This window comes from Cavia porcellus, unplaced genomic scaffold (genome assembly GCF_034190915.1).
Source record: "Cavia porcellus strain 051 isolate PalLab524CR breed Dunkin Hartley unplaced genomic scaffold, mCavPor4.1 scaffold_19, whole genome shotgun sequence".
Classification (NCBI taxonomy): Eukaryota; Metazoa; Chordata; class Mammalia; order Rodentia; family Caviidae; genus Cavia; species Cavia porcellus.
Genome location: NW_026947502.1, coordinates 16,552,207 through 16,568,052, shown reverse-complemented (window position 1 = coordinate 16,568,052; position 15,846 = coordinate 16,552,207). Strand labels below are relative to the sequence as shown.

The 15,846-nt window shown below is 34.7% G+C and overlaps 1 protein-coding gene across 1 annotated transcript; it reads right to left on the bottom strand.

Moving 5' to 3' along the window:
- Positions 1 to 263: 263 nt before the first annotated feature.
- Positions 264 to 15,618, bottom strand: Gabra6 (gamma-aminobutyric acid type A receptor subunit alpha6). The gene is made up of 9 exons (XM_003473349.2): positions 15,248 to 15,618; positions 14,940 to 15,058; positions 14,437 to 14,504; positions 12,040 to 12,260; positions 11,875 to 11,957; positions 11,452 to 11,595; positions 10,913 to 11,065; positions 9,394 to 9,653; positions 264 to 1,288 (listed from the first exon to the last, which is right to left on the bottom strand). The coding sequence occupies exons 1-9, from the start codon at positions 15,283 to 15,285 to the stop codon at positions 1,013 to 1,015; spliced, it is 1,362 nt and encodes a 453-aa protein (XP_003473397.1). The 5' UTR covers positions 15,286 to 15,618; the 3' UTR covers positions 264 to 1,012.
- Positions 15,619 to 15,846: the final 228 nt, after the last annotated feature.

Below are 15,846 nucleotides of genomic sequence, written 5' to 3'. Positions count from 1 at the left end.
AAGGGAAATTGAGGTTTTTTTTTGTTTTTTTTTTTTTGTTTGTTTTGTTTTTTTTTTTGTATGAACACAAGGCTTTGCAGAGCTGGGTGTCTGAGCTTGGTGGTCTCATATCATCTAGCAGAATCTCCAGGAGCACTGATGTCAGGCTAGAAATAAACGGTCCATCTTTGAGCACCTATAAAAATTCTTTTCCCTGGCTTTATAGAACAGACCCAGAGAAATACGTTTATTAATATTTTATTTAGTGTTATATTTAGGAAGGGGCAATATATGAGAGATAATTGTATTCATCATATACAAGACTTCCTTAAAGTAATAATTTTTTCTACAATTTCATGGAATTATGGTAAGCATAATTCTGTACAAGGAGAATTTAGTGACATAAAACAACACTTTATTGCAATATAAATAAAGCTATGTACATAAGCATATGTAATATGACCTTTGTATAATTTATGTGTATACAACACCATACTTCGTTGAGGTAAAAGAGCACAGCGAGGTTAAAAACAAAGTCTAATTTCAATATAAGCTTTATGATGCTACTAAAAGCCATTTTGCTAGCATAAATGTCTCCAACATGCTGGTATAAACCTACTGATAAATATTTAGACCGTACTTATATTTTGCTTGCTAGTAATTAAGCCAAAATAAACATTTAAGGCAACATTTGGAAGTGTTAGCGTTTTGTACTTTATCTGCCTTCTAAATGTTATTCACAGTGACAATCAACAATAGTGAACTACAAAGGGCAAAAATGAGCAAATTTATCATGAATCCATTTTATCCTCTTATTGAATTGTCTCTAATGTGCATAAAAAACAGGCTTTTTCAGCAATTTTTAATCTCAGTTTTGAAGGGTAGCATTATTGCTTTTTTTGTCCCATTCATGCTTCCTCAAAGTTATGAATTACAGATTTTCAGTGTTGATTGTCTATCTACATTGGTCTCAGTGCTATTTTTTAATACAAAGAACGAGAATTTTTAGAATACAGGTCGTTCTGGCTGTAAGCTATTCAACACTGCTACTGACTTCCATCGTGTCTTTGGAAAGATAAACTATCCAGTATACAAGGTTGAATCCTGCAAATGCAACTGGGAAGAGAATTCGAGAATACTGGTCTATTTTGCTGGTGCCTCCAAAGGCTGGCAAGAGAGGTGGTGGTGTGACAGGTGTTGATTGCAGGTTGGGTTCTCTAGTGAGAACTTTGCTGGCCTCTGGGGATTTGATGATTGGCAAAGTCAAGGAGGTGATTCTTTTCTTCAGATGGTACTTGGAATCAGAATGCTGTGGAAAGAAAGATACAGATATCCGATGAAAGTAAAAGAAGATATCAGTAATCAGTCACTGCCTTTTTCAGCAGTCCCAAATATTTGTCTACTTGCTGTGTAAGGTAAATTATCAAAAATCTCTTAATAGTATATGAGAGTGCTACTTTTCCAAACACTGATTAAAATACATTAAAAAAAATGATTTGCTTCCATCTTACATCTTAAAACTCAGTATATCCTTAACTGATATCAAGCATGTTCTGTGTCTCGGGAAAGACTAACCAGTATGCAAAGGCATAACTATCCCGTGGTTGTGAATAAGCAACGGGGCAAGAGATGGTAAGTATCATAGCAGTGGGGACATAAATTCTAATTTGGCATATGTGAACAATTAGTATAACAAAACCATGGTTCAGATCATTTATACTATTATTCTAGAAACATTGGTCTCTATCTTCATATTCATATACTTTTCAATTTAAATAAATTGAAATTTAAGAAAGTGAACCAATGTATCATAGGTTAGTATCAAGTATCAAAAATTAAGTGAGTAGAATGTTCATTCCTTGAAATATGTCTATTTCTCCCAGAAGTTTTATTTTAAAAGGTTTGTATTTTCCATTTTCAGAACCTCTCTGCTAATCTGAAATCCATCTTATGTCCTCAAACTGATCCATTTACTAACCCTAGAATTGTTGCACATACCTTTCTGTCATTAGATTTTCTGTTCTACTGAAATCATAAAACAGTCTAGTCTTGAAAGAGATGTTTAACACATCAGTTAACAAGTAAGATGGCTGAGTTTCAGAGAGGGAAAATTGTTTGCTGATGTCGCATGACTAGTACTAAAGTTCAGTAGTCAATGCCAACACTTGTTTCATCCCAGCATGCTCTTATCTCGAAGCATTGAGCCTTGTTCAGAAATTGATTCTGTCTTATTTAGGATCCTTTCATACTACTGGAGTGTAGAGGCCTCTCTGATTTTTCTCTTTTCTTGTCTACAACCTATCACAATCTCTGTCCTCCAGGCCAGGTTGTCTTGCTGGGTCGCCACCTTCAAACACTTTCTGTACATTTCCCTTGATCTTGTAAAATGGTCTTATTTCCTCCCTGGCAGGAAAATCACTACTTTGCTGCCTGGCAGGGTATGCACTTCATGTGGGTAGACTCCCAAGGCTTTAGCCAGCAACCCTGCTGCAATGAGATGAGACAGTCCACCTCCCCTGTGTAGGCTCAGCTGCAGAACCAGAATGACCTGCTGATGTGGTGACATTTGGGCTGCAGGAACAACAACCCGAAGGATTGTTTTTTCTGTTTCCCCTTTTGAATTTTGCTGCTTGATTTACTGTGGAAGTTTTTGAATATCTAAATAATAGTAGTCATCATAAAGAGTCAATCCCAATGCATATTGAGCTACCATAGTAAAATCTGTCTCTGCACCCAAAGCAAAAATGTATTTATGTGTATTGAAGTTTAATGTGATGCAACCATGATGAATTTCAAGCCAGGAATGCCTTACTTGTTACCTCGGTACTTTGCTAGGCACTCTGGACAGAATTAAATAGGTCTCATAGTTAGAAGAGAGTTTAAAATAATAGAGCCTGGTCTGCTCATCTTGGATAGAAGATAAGTGACTCATCTGTTGAAAATATGGGACAGCTGAGGACTAAATCCCTGGCTCACCTGTGGGAGGTTAGACTGGAGTAATGATATGTTGGTCTCATTTCATGCCGCCTCTCTCAGAGAATAAACTTATTACCGTTTTCAAGTTTTCTATTATGTTTAACTCTAGTTTGAATTTTCATCCATTAAATATGTTAGTAAAATATTCTCTACCTGAAAGACCAAAGTGTGTCACTTTTTCATTCTCCAAGCAGCACTCATCCTTCGTATCATTAAAATATTTTGAACTATTAAAAGGCCTAAAGATCCTAATGGAGTAGCATCTGGGCAAGCCTTTCAGAAAAGGTTTCCTCTCCAGGCTCATCTTGACCTTTAATCGTACGTGCTACCTGTCTGAAACCTGCATTTTTTTCCACTTTTGGCAGGCATGCCTGATTTATTGATATGGAGCAGTAACTGTAAAACAACACATAACAAGAATATAAATCATTGTTTTTTCCTCCTCGGAGAGATGTGGAATGGAGGAAATGTTTCTGAATTTTGGCATTGTCAAAAAGAATTTAATGAGAATTGCCAAATAACCCTGGTCTAGAGATAAGAGGCATCATTCAGATGCAAGTGCCATGACAAATTTAAATAAAATGGTATTAGCCTGGAATTAAAGACTCTCCAATTGGATTATTCCTCTCCTCATTTACTGGCCCAGTCTCTACTGACTATAATAATTTAAGAGAACAGGAGAGACAGAAATCCTGAGATTATAGTTTCATGTCTACTACTTACCTGTGATATGATTTAGACATGTCATAGATATCAGAAATTTCTTATTCTCCAAAAGCTTCAAGTTTTAAACCTTTAAAGTTAAGGATAATTAATATTTTCCTCATAAATTTTTCCTTACATTTCAAGTAATTTTTAATTATCTGCAATGTACACATTCTTCTCATTCTCACTGTGAAACTTACTTATACTTTATTTCCTCTTCCCCTGGAATAACTTCCATGAACACTCCATCTTTACCTTTCCTTCATTGCTTTTGAGAGCAAGCTCATATGCCACCTGATATCAGTAATTATTCCTGTCATTATACACTTGCATGCATACTTAGCTAGTAAAACTCAAGTGACTGCTATTACAATTACGCACATTGTGTTTTATCTTCTTTCCTAATGTGAAACCTACTTAATGACAGAGGGAACATGATTTTCATGTTGAGTGCTCCGTGTTTCCTGGTTAGTACACTGAATATAGTTTATTCTTAAAAAACAGGGTTTAGTCAGTAAGCCAATAAAAATCTAAATACTTTTGAGGATTTGGGGGAAGAAGAAGGAGTGGGAAGAGAACAAAAATTTTAATATTGTTATGTTATATTTTAATATGTTAATATTATATTGTATCATGAGTATAATTTCTAAACGTTTACTGCTGATATTCCATGCAAAGCATTTGTGTGCATACTTTCACTTATTCTTTGAAAACATTCTTAATGTCACGTTTTTGAAGGGAATAAATGGAAACTGTAGTAGGAAGTTCAAATAGGTAATAAGTGGTAAGTGTTCTTGGATGCCAAAGGTCATAATCTTACCAATTCTTATTCTATCCATCCTACTATCTTAGGACTTGGTCTGTCAAACTCAGAACTACAGACATTTGGAGTTGGATAAACCTTTACTGTGGAAGACTGTGCCGTGCATCGTGGGATGCTGAACATTCCAAACTTCTTCTTACAAATAGCATCCTATACCCCAAGTTGTAACAACAAGAAATATTTCCCGACCTTGCCAAATCTATAAAGGAAAAACAGCCATAAGAATGTGGTTTAGAAGGGCCAGGGATTTAGCTCAGTAGTGTAAGCGCCTGCCTGGCAAGTGCAAAGTCATGAGTTCAATCCTCAGTACCAAAAAAAAAAAAAAAAAAAAAAAAAAAAAATGTGGTTAGAGGCACATTTGTTCCACTGCCCAGTAGTTGTCTGGGGGGATTTCTAGGCAGCAACAAATATGATAATGCAAAGGAAATATATGAATCCTGGCTACATTTAATAATCAGCTACTCGATAATTGGGAATTGAAAAGACTGGATGCCAATTAAAAATGAATACATTGAAATTTCTGAAATTAAGAGAAAGTCAATTTTGCAAGCCATTTAAGTAGACCCTCCTGCTCTATTGTAAACCCAGCAGCTTCAGTTGATGGTAAAATAGGCTTTTGTCAGAGACCAGATGAGGGCTCAGCTTGGGGCTGTCACTGTTTTCAGTGGAACGCCTGTGGTTTTGAATTTTTCCAGGGCTCCCCTGCTGCTTAGTGCCATCCTGTCTTGAGTATTTTTAGAGCACCTCTTTGTTTTAAGTAATGTCATATTGCAAAGGTACTTTGAGACAAAGAGAGCGATATGACAATCAATTATTTGATATAGAGATAAGTCATCACGGAAATATTTAGAACACTTTTCAGTCTAATATTTTTTTTAAAAGTTCCAGGCAATGGGGTGACTCTTCACTGAAATATTTAATCAGAGCTGTGTTACTGAATGCACAAAGTAACTGTGTGTAATACCAGCACAGTTTATGATGTCTGTTTAGCAATTTGGAGACACCAAAATTAAAAGCAAATATTTTTGACAACATTTAGTGTTTGATATATTTCAAAAATCACCTCAATGATTCTTCTGGGAAAAAAACAGTACTCTACGGGACTTTTCTGCATGTACATTACAGCTGATAAGAATCAAGAACTGAGACAACTTCAGAATATCTACAGGGAAGCAGCTTATTGACATTAATCCAAGCAGTCATAGAGGAAACCAGACTATTGTTTGGAAGGTGCAGAATAGAGTATTGCATGGGGAGTTAATAAAATGCATGAAGAAAGATCTACTCAGCTGCCTCCCTTGTCTAATTCACCTTGTTCTCTTCATTAGTCCCTCAGAAGCAGTCACTGCATAGTCATTGCATGATCTTTCTGGTCCTTAGAAACTCTGATAGTTTTTACTTAACTTTTAGTTTTAGCAAACAATGAGAGTAGTGAATAAAATCTTTACAAAACTTCTAACAGGAAGTGTAATCTTTCAATATTCTATTCATCTCATCTCTTTACAGAAGTGAGTGGAGCATGGAATTATCCCCGCACAAATCCTCACTGTAAAAGGAAAGGCAGAAAGGACCTTGTCTTATCTTTTCCTCTGCAGTCAACTTTCTAGCAACTGGCTACTGGTGCAGGGTCAGGCTTATCATTCTTTTCTGGGCTTAAGTGTTGCTTCTGCAGAAATGGAGATGGCTTCAAAGTCTTCCACATGGAGACACTTGTAGGTGACTCTTTATCCTTTTTTCACCCTACCTTACATCTCTAGTCACAGTCTGTATTATGAAGTCACTGACTTTTCTCTCCCCTTATTGAGTTTCTTTCTGGTAGATAAGAAGTTCCACCAAGAACTAAGGAATGAGCCTTAGCATTCTGCTGGCACATAAGAGCACGAAACAAATACTTATGGCATGGATAATTCAATATGTAAATACTCACAAAGAAGGGTCAGACTTTAAAAAAGAAAAGAAATTGTGTGTACAGTGTAACCAGAATAAATATAACTATTGGCCTGGCTAAGGAAATGTTGGTCAATTTGATATGTAGGGAATTACAAGAAAAAAATCTTACTCCCCATGAAAAGGACGTGTCATGTTAAGAGTAGCAACGGTACTCAAGGGGAGTATTAATGGGGTGTGGAGGATGCAGTATTAGTAACGTACCAGTAAGAGTTTAGTCCTTTAGAATCCAAGGAAACTAATAAACTGAAAAAAAGTCAAGGACTAAACTTGATCCAGTGTATTTATATGTATATCCAAGGCACATCAGAGATTCTGAAACCATAAAACAGGAATGATTCTAATGTCAAAATAACATAGTAGAAAACAGTAAGGAAGGGGCTGGGGATTTAGCTCAGTGGCATAAGCACCTGCTTTGCAAGCAGGCAGTCATGAGTTCGATCCCTGGTACCGATGAAAAGGAAAAAGACAAAAAAAAAAAAAAAAAAAAAAAAAAAAAAAACAGTAAGGAAACTAGAGAGGAACTGCTGGACAATTTCTTCTCAAAGCCTAATTTTTTTTTTCTAATTCCAAATGCTTTATTAGGTGAAAGATGATTAGTCTACACAGCCATCTGAGAGTTTAGCTTTAAGGTATATTTTGAGTTTGAGTCACAAATTTTATATACTTGCATTTATTTTGTCATTGTGATGTAAATTTCAAGGTCAATATTAAAATGATAAAAGTAATAACCATTCATCCATATAAATTCTAAATAATTTTCTGTGAAAAAGCAGTAAACATTCTAAAATACACAGCTTAGAATCATATGATGTACCCAAGCACTTACTTTCATCTCAACTTTTCTATATTGGTTTGCTATTTCAATGTCCAGCTCATTCAAATTTTTGATTACAACTGAATAGGCATTTTTAAATGTCATGATATTTGCCAGAAAAATACGACCTTGCAATATGTGTAACATGAACTGCAAATGTATAATTTATGTTTGTTACTCTATGTTATATAAAGCAACTTGCTAAATGTTGACATAAATAAAATATAAATTTCTTATGTAATAAATTATATTTATTTTTGATACCTTCAAGGTTTCCATTGTTGGGTTATTTTTGTTTCTAGTTTTTGTACTTTAGAATCTTAGGAACAAAATTCTAGTCAATGCTTTAAAATATAAATGGGGGTAGGTTCAGAAATACAACCTTTTATAAGGAAAAAGGTAATTTACAAGAAAATGTAGTAATTTAGGATGATTTAAGTATAGGTTTTTACACAGATACCCAACGGATCTGTTCATTATATGTTACTATTTTATATGAAGACCTGAGGTCTTAAATTCCATCGTATTATAAATTGCATCCTAAAAATAATAGCCTAAGGGGATGGGTTGCTCTATGACTCTTTCATAATATGTAAATTATGCTTACTGATAGCAAAATTTCTTGTTTTTAAAAACAAAATAATGCTTAAAAGTGTGTAAAATGTATCCTGCCTGAAAAATATGGCTTATAACTTCCTGCACTGACTTTGTAGATTGACATATGTTTTGTCACAAAAACCATATTTTTGTGACCTTTTGAAACTGAAACAAATGGGAAGAAAGTATCATTAAATCAAAGGGAGAACTGGGCAATGAATCCACATGTACTTTTAAAATGCTTGTCCAGGTGATATATACTCTCGTGTGTTTGAGCTGGGAAAACATGTTGGGGAGGGAATACGCTGTCTCTGTAACATACATATCACACATTCTAGAGCAATTCCTACTTTTTCTACAGACTGGTAACTAATATTTTTTTTTTCCGAGAATATCCATTTGCAGAGAAGATAATTAAAATGAATCACCAGATAGCAACTAATTTTTTTTTCTTTAATACTGGCTAACTTAAAAATCTCTACTTACATTTTATTTTCAGGATCGAATGTATACAGTTAAATAAGCTCCTCAGTTTACAAAATGCCGCCTTTTAGCTAATAAATCTCCCACATTTGAAGAAGTAAAATACATAGTTTTATAATTTTTGTCATAAAGTTAAATTGGTGATTACCAATATACATGTGGTTTTAAGATTTTGAAATATTTACTGCAATTAATTAGTTACAGAAAATTTCCCATTCAGAGCGTTACCTATTTAACTTTGCAGAGTAGCAACTCCCTTGTAGAAGCTACTGTTTGTGACTTGTATTAAAATAAAAATGTATACTTGTAATCAGTTTTACAATTTGTTTTAAAAAGTATGCTTATTCTAAATGTTGTGAGAATTTACTTACATACAAAACTTAGAGCCCTTTAATATATTAATGTAACTATTTGTTTCTTGTTCAAAAAATTTTGGATACCAGGACTTGGCTCATAAATTTATTGTAAATCTATAAACATTTACCACTGATTATAAACTTTTGAACATAGACTTATTCATGTACATACCTTTATTAACCAGATATCAATGCTAATATGTTTTAAAATAAGCCAAATATTTGAGTTATGACTGAGCATTCTGAGATCGTATACTATTTCTATCTTGCCCTCATGAAATAAAACAGCAAGTAGATTTCTACAAAAAATTATTCATTCCATGGGAGTCCCTATTTTCTCCCTTCAGACCCTGAAGCCTCATTACGAACTTTATTTTAAACTTTATTGTCTCTTGTTGATATAAGTAAACCTGTTCAAAGGAAACATCTAACAACTTAGCAGAATTTTCTAGTCTCCTTTGAGAGCCTGGAATCTGCCCATACAAGCAAGAATGATGAAAGAATTTTGCTACAGGTTTAAAGGAAAAATAAATCAAGGATTGTTCCTTGGTCTTTTTCTGTGAGGTAGGGGGCAACACTGGCCTTGTGTTTGGAACCAGAGTTATATTTCTTGTGCTAAATTAATATTAATTTGGAGTATTTATTTGCTTGCAGTACTATATGGACTGCCTTTTTCTATTGCATGCAAGATTAGAAAAGAAAACAGTTACCACAACAATCTCAGCTTCCAAGGGTTCAGTCGCCTTTGATATTGTCGCTGGGGATGTGGCTGCGATCTGTGTCTTCCTTTTGGACCTCTGTATCTGAAGATTGGTGAAGTAATTGACAGCTGCAAATTCAATAAGTGCAGAAAAGACGAAAGCAAAGCATACAGCAATGAACCAATCCATGGCTGTTGCATATGACACCTTGGGCAAGGAGTGCCGGGCACTGATGCTTAAGGTGGTCATGGTTAAAACAGTGGTGATCCCTAAAATTAAAAGGAATGAGACATATAGTATTAATATTGAGAATCCAATAACAGGAGCAAATGAAAATGTGCTAGGGAAGATTAAATATTTTGCCATTGTATAGTAATTTTTGTTGTTTTATTGTATTATAGTGATTCATAGTCATTATCCTAAGTAGTATTATGTTTCTGTCGTTCAGTTAATGCAGTGACATATATGATATATTGCTCAAAGAAATTATTTTTTGAACTGATTAAGTTTTGTACAATGTAAGTCTTAAATAATTCTGTTTACTGCTTAAAAATAGCTTGTAACAAATTATTATCTTTCAGTAAGAAAAAAGACATCTAGAATTATGATCAGTTTTCATGAGGAATAATCTTTCATTACAATTGAGAAGTCTATCTAGTATGAATATTAACATAAAATTAGGTTACTGTAGGTTTCTTTTTTAATTAGCCTACTTTTATGCTTAAGTATTTACCCATGAGGAAATAAATTTCATCACTGATCTGTGGATAGTTTTCCTGCTTAACCATGGAATTTGGGAAGTACAACATTTAGGAGATGTATAGCATTGATGGTCAAGATGATTATGCAGACATTCTTTTATAATTTGCAAAAATGTGTATTGTAATACAAGAAATTTACAAAATTAGGGTTCATTTGAGATTTAAACTCTACTCAGATATTTTCTACTACTTGATTTATAATCATGAAGAACCATAATAATACAGATTTTGTTTCTGATAGTATTGTCAGTTACATCTTCTACTTAATTCATATTGCTCCAGCAAAATGAGTATTTATATGTCATAAATGGCCTTTAATATTTAAGTCAAACCATGGGAAATAGGTGCTATTTAATTACTTTTAGGTTGACAGAAATGAAAATTTTGTACAATTCAACCTAATGAAAGTAAGGTATAATTTACATATGTATAAGTCAAATATTTAGCCTTTTGTTTTCCTCAGTTGACATCAGTTTTTACCTTTTTGCTTTTCCCTCATTACAAAAAATGCAAATCAATGTGAAATACTGTTAATTAGGTCAAGTAAAGATTAAAGATACTGGCCAGAATTATTGTTGAGACTTTGTGTGTGTTACTTGCAATGGAATGAGGGTGATTTTACATAATACGTATGTCTTACGTATGTCTGAATGACATTGGAGTCTATTTCCTTTGTGGATTGAAAGAAGCACTGATGTGAATGTTTACACAAAATGCAAAAGCAAGGAGTGGATTAGCAGAACTAGATCACGAAGTGGGAGGCATACCAAAGACAGTTCTTGCTGGGACTGACTCCTTATTAATCCAGAAAGACACCTGGGAAAGAATGACTGTCATGATGCATGGAGTATATATCTGGATCATGAAGTAGCCCATCTTCCTTTGCAAATGGAAATGCACTGTCATTATTACATATTCACCTGTTGGAAGACATGTATGTCAGTGTTGGCATTGACAGTGTAGAAAAAGAATGAAGGTAAACATAAATCTTGAAAGGTTTTCGATTAGCATAGACTGGAAGATAACAAGCAAAGGCATTTTCAGTATATGAGAAGGTTACTTAATTAGCATTTGACGGAGCAAGGAGGCTATCAGCTCACTGTTTTCATTTGAGTTCTTTGGGCAAAACAACTTATTCCAGAATTACCCAAATTGTTATATGCATCTTGTTGCAAAACCAGTTAAGAGTTAGGTATGTTCCGTGTCAAAGAACAATTAGCTAAGAATGGCTAATGTGGAGGAGAATAAATAGACATTTTGAAAATGTGCACAGGAGTCATCTTGTAGAAACTGGTCAGATCCTTACCAGTGTTAGATTTAATTGTCTCACTAGATACTGTCTGTCCAATCAGATCATATTGGAGAAGGCTGGAAGATTCTTCTGGGACTTCTACTGAGTAAAGTGGTCCTTTCTTCCATGTATATATGATTTCGCTTTTGGGATAAGCATCTGAATATTTGAAACAAACATAACAGTGAAATTAATGGGTTCTTTTTTTCATAAAATCATCAAGTTCTGTTTATAGAAAGATTTGCAACACAAATTCTCTTTATGATTTTTCTTAATCTCAGTGACTAAAACCTTTATGATATTAAAAGTAAGTATATTATTGAAATAAGAATGAAAATGTCATAGTAATATTTATCTTTTGTTTTTTCAGCCTATAAAGCCAAATAATAACATGTTTTGAATGCATTATTTGGCTCTCAGAGGCTTTTTGTCACTTACAACTCCCAAACTTGAGTGGACAAGCATGCCCATCCATAGGAAAGTTGACCAGTCTCATGGGACAGTCAGCATTGATGGTCAGCCTAGGGACATGGAAACAAATCATTATGAGTTAGCATGGGAGTCAGATTTTTTGGGCAGAGGAAACAATTGGAGAACCCTCACCTCATGGTGTATAGAATTGTCCCATTCTGCATTATTCTGAAGAGTTTATTAGGGGTTGTCATGTTGTGAGCAATTGACTTTTTACCATTTCTGAAAAAAGTGTCAGGTGTCCAGATTTTACTGACCATCAAATTATTTAAACTCAGAATCTCAGTTGGCCCCACAAACTTCAATCTCTCATCAGTCCAAGTCTGGCGGAAGAAAACATCCATTGTATACTCCTAAGGAAAAATCAGACATTCATACAGGCTGGAGAAGTGTTTGGCAAAAATAAGTCCACTGACTAATGAATATAACCATTTGAAAAGGTTAAGCAATAAATCAACTTTTATAACTTCTTCAGTAAATCTAAATGATAATTTAATAAGTATATAATAATTTTCTATTCAATGAATGATTTGTGATTATACTTTTTGAATGATTTATAATCACAAAGTAATGATTTTGGAAAATTGTTTTTCTCAAAATTGAAAAGTTTGTGGTATGATGAAAGAGGCCGCTGCATTTGTGACCCTTTTTCCCATCAGACTCTCCTCCGCATGCTTCTTCCGTATCTGCCTGGCCTGTAGCTATGTATCTGCATTGTCCCCCTTAATTTACAAGAATATTGCATGAAAAAATCTATTGTCTGGGCTGCCTGCTGGCTATTCTTCTTAGCACCTCCCTCATTGGGTCTAAGAGCATGATGGTATTATTCGGTAAACTTTTTGGAACAGATACATTCTATTAATTAGCACATTGTGGCCATATGCCATAATTGCTTTATATTATTATCAGATAATGAAAAACCAAATGCTGCCATGATTATTCCAAATTCCACTTAAGTATGCATATCAAAATGATGATATTTAATTTGTAATTAGATGAAATAACACTAAAAATATTAAGAGGGCTGTAGAAGTCAGTGATGTTAAAATTTATTGTTATATCAGAGCATTGTCAATAACTTTTGCCTACTGTATAAGTACCCTTTCACTATTTTATTACTGCAAGTTCTATGTTTTTAAACATAATTTATTAGGAATTATACCTATGGAATAATGATCTAAACAATATTGGGGATTTATCTTATAAGCTAACTTTAAAAAGAACAACAGACACAAAACAATATCACAAATATATCTGCACTTAAATAATATAGTAGAAAGTGGTTATGTCTTTTTATACTTGAGATGAATCAGTATTTGAATGAAAAAATATGATACTAAAATATTATCAGAATTTTGAGTTACGGTGTTTTTTTCTTCAAACTTTAAGATATCTGTCTAATAATAAAGCCTTTCTGTTCCCTCCCCATCTACCCTGTCTTTTCTTTTTTCTTTCTTTCTTTCTTTCTTTCTTTCTTTCTTTCTTTCTTTCTTTCTTTCTTTCTCTTTCTTTCTTTTTTTCTTTCTTTCTGTCTGTCTGTCTGTCTGTCTGTCTGTCTTTCTTCCTTCCTCCCTCCCTTCCTTTCTTCCTTCCCTCTCTTTCTTTCTCTTTTTTCTTTTCTTTTCTTTCTCCCTACCTTCTTTTCTTCCTCTTTTCTTTGTTACTTTACTTCTTTTCTCGTCAACTCAAAAAAGGATGAAAAAGTCTTCAATAGTTATTTAGAATTCCTTTTTCCTAAATAAAAATTAATGTCATAGCTCTTTGAAGATCATTTTGTGTATTTACACATTTGTATTGACACTTTAGTTTAAGGGGAAATGTTACCTGACAAATCAGAAAGAATATCGGGTTACACTTTGTTTTAGAAAAAGAGTTCAGCTTTTTATTGCCACTTACTATAAATACCCTCTTACGAATCCTACAGCCATCTGTACCTGGAACAGAGTCCTTAGAACACCCACTGGTCTATCCACAAGGTAAAAGGTGGAATGTGTGGACCTTTCCAAGTACTCCTTTACTGCTTTAAGTAAAATATACTGATAATTAAGTTCTACAAAAGACAGCTGTTTTAAATTTCACAGATACAACATGGCACAGAACCACTTTTTTTCCTGTTCATACAAATTTACTAAGAATTCATGAAAAATTTCTTACCTTTGTAGGAATTCCTACATGATATGTAAATGAAGAGTATATAATCTTAAAAAGTCCCTCAGCTTAAAGCGGGGGGCTGGGATTTAGCTCAGTGGCATAAGCACCTGCCTTGCAAGCAGGCAGTCGTGAGTTCGATCCCTCGTACCAATTTAAAAAAAAAAAAAAACAAAAAACCTCAAGCAGAAGCCTTCTTGAAATGTGACGGAGATTAAGCCAGTAGTGATCTGCTATAATGGCCATGACCTCCCAGCATGAATATACATATTGCATTACGAAGCTCAAGCCAAGCATATGGACAATACCCACTTTCATTAGTACTGGGACTTAGCTCTCCTATCTTAAATAAAATATCCATTTTGCTAATAGGTTACTCACCATCTCCACATCTGACACAGGCCCAAAACTGGTCACATAAATATCTGTTTTGACTTCAGTGACAGCACCTGAAATTAATCCATAGAGTTGAAGTGATTATCACTAGCAATGTTAAGGGTGCCAGGGAAACTCCACAAAGTCCCTTTTCATGGCCAGATTGTGCTTCAGCCATGGGAGACTCTGGGTCTTTAACTGTGAAAACACACTCGTAAGAATTTTACATGGAAAACCTCATTCTATACTCGCCCAAACCTATGAGACAAGTACATTCATATACTGCAAAAGTATTGAGGCTTAGAGAGTTCAATAATGTGCAGAAGGGTAGCAATTGAGAAAAGGACAAAAATGGATAAAATGCAGGTCTGGCCACTCTCCAGTACCTATACACCTTGTCATTCTGATAAACTACCTCCTTTCTGAAGCTTCTGGGTCTCGGAAGGCCAGAACAGGATGAAGAAGGCTACAGATACTAGGTCTAGCAACAATATAGTACAGCCTTTTACCTCCAAATCCTGGCCGTAGTCGATTGTCATAGCCTTCAAGCAAGTTGTCCAGGATCCGACTAACATTTTCGGAATAGAAATTGCCTTCATTTTCAAGTTGTGCCAGGGAATTTTCTAGCCTGAAGTTAGAAAAGAGTCAATGTGTGATTCTTACTCTGGCCTCAGAGAAGATAAGTTGTCTAGTAGACCCTAGTCCAACCCCAAATAAATACATCCTGTACGAACCATAAGATAAAAATTATCACATGGATGTATGCTTTACTCTCCTCTGAGCTAAAAGGAAAAATCAGAAAAAAAAAAAATCTTACCGTAGAATAATATAAAGCCAAGGCAGAAGTGATACCATCCTGTGGTTTATTGGAATACTCCTGATCAGCTCTCCTGTGACAATCAGCTAAAAAAATTGTCCAAATCCCTCATATCCCTCTTCCTTGCTTGCTTCCAGTCAGAAATCCAGTAGATGAAAGGTTTGCTGGAGAAACTTTGAGGGTTCTCGTTGCTCTTATTTTTGTTTTCTGTCTTTCCCCAAAGAATAAGGAAGTTTGTGGTCCTAGACTCTGTCCTGCAGATATGCAGCCTCCTGTGGCAGACTCAGCTGAGAGATAGAGTCCAAAGGGACAGTGCATGGCCGGAGATCAGTGACAATAATCGAATAAGGCACTAGGGGAGATTAGAGGGAAGAAATCCACTGCTAGTTTTGGCATGGAGTTAGCAGGACCTGTGAGGAAATCTGGAAAGCAGTGGCATCTTGCTGATTGAGATTATGTTCCAATGGGCTCAGCATTTATTATTTTTATGGTTCACACAAGGATTCCTACACAGCTCTTCCTGGGTAAAGGGCAAACAATATTGGGGCTCTCCTGGATTCTCTTTCTGATTTTTTTCAGCTTTATTGGTTGCAGGCACA

Excerpts from the sequence above, each read along its gene's own strand:
- Gabra6 (XM_003473349.2), bottom strand. The coding sequence starts at position 15,285 with ATGGTATCACTTCTGCCTTGGCTTTATATTATTCTACG. Across the intron at positions 15,059-15,247 it reads TGGCTTTATATTATTCTACG|GCTAGAAAATTCCCTGGCAC; the intron begins GTAAGATTTTTT and ends TTCTAACTTCAG. Across the intron at positions 11,596-11,874 it reads TCCACTCAAGTTTGGGAGTT|ATGCTTATCCCAAAAGCGAA; the intron begins GTAAGTGACAAA and ends TCAAATATTCAG.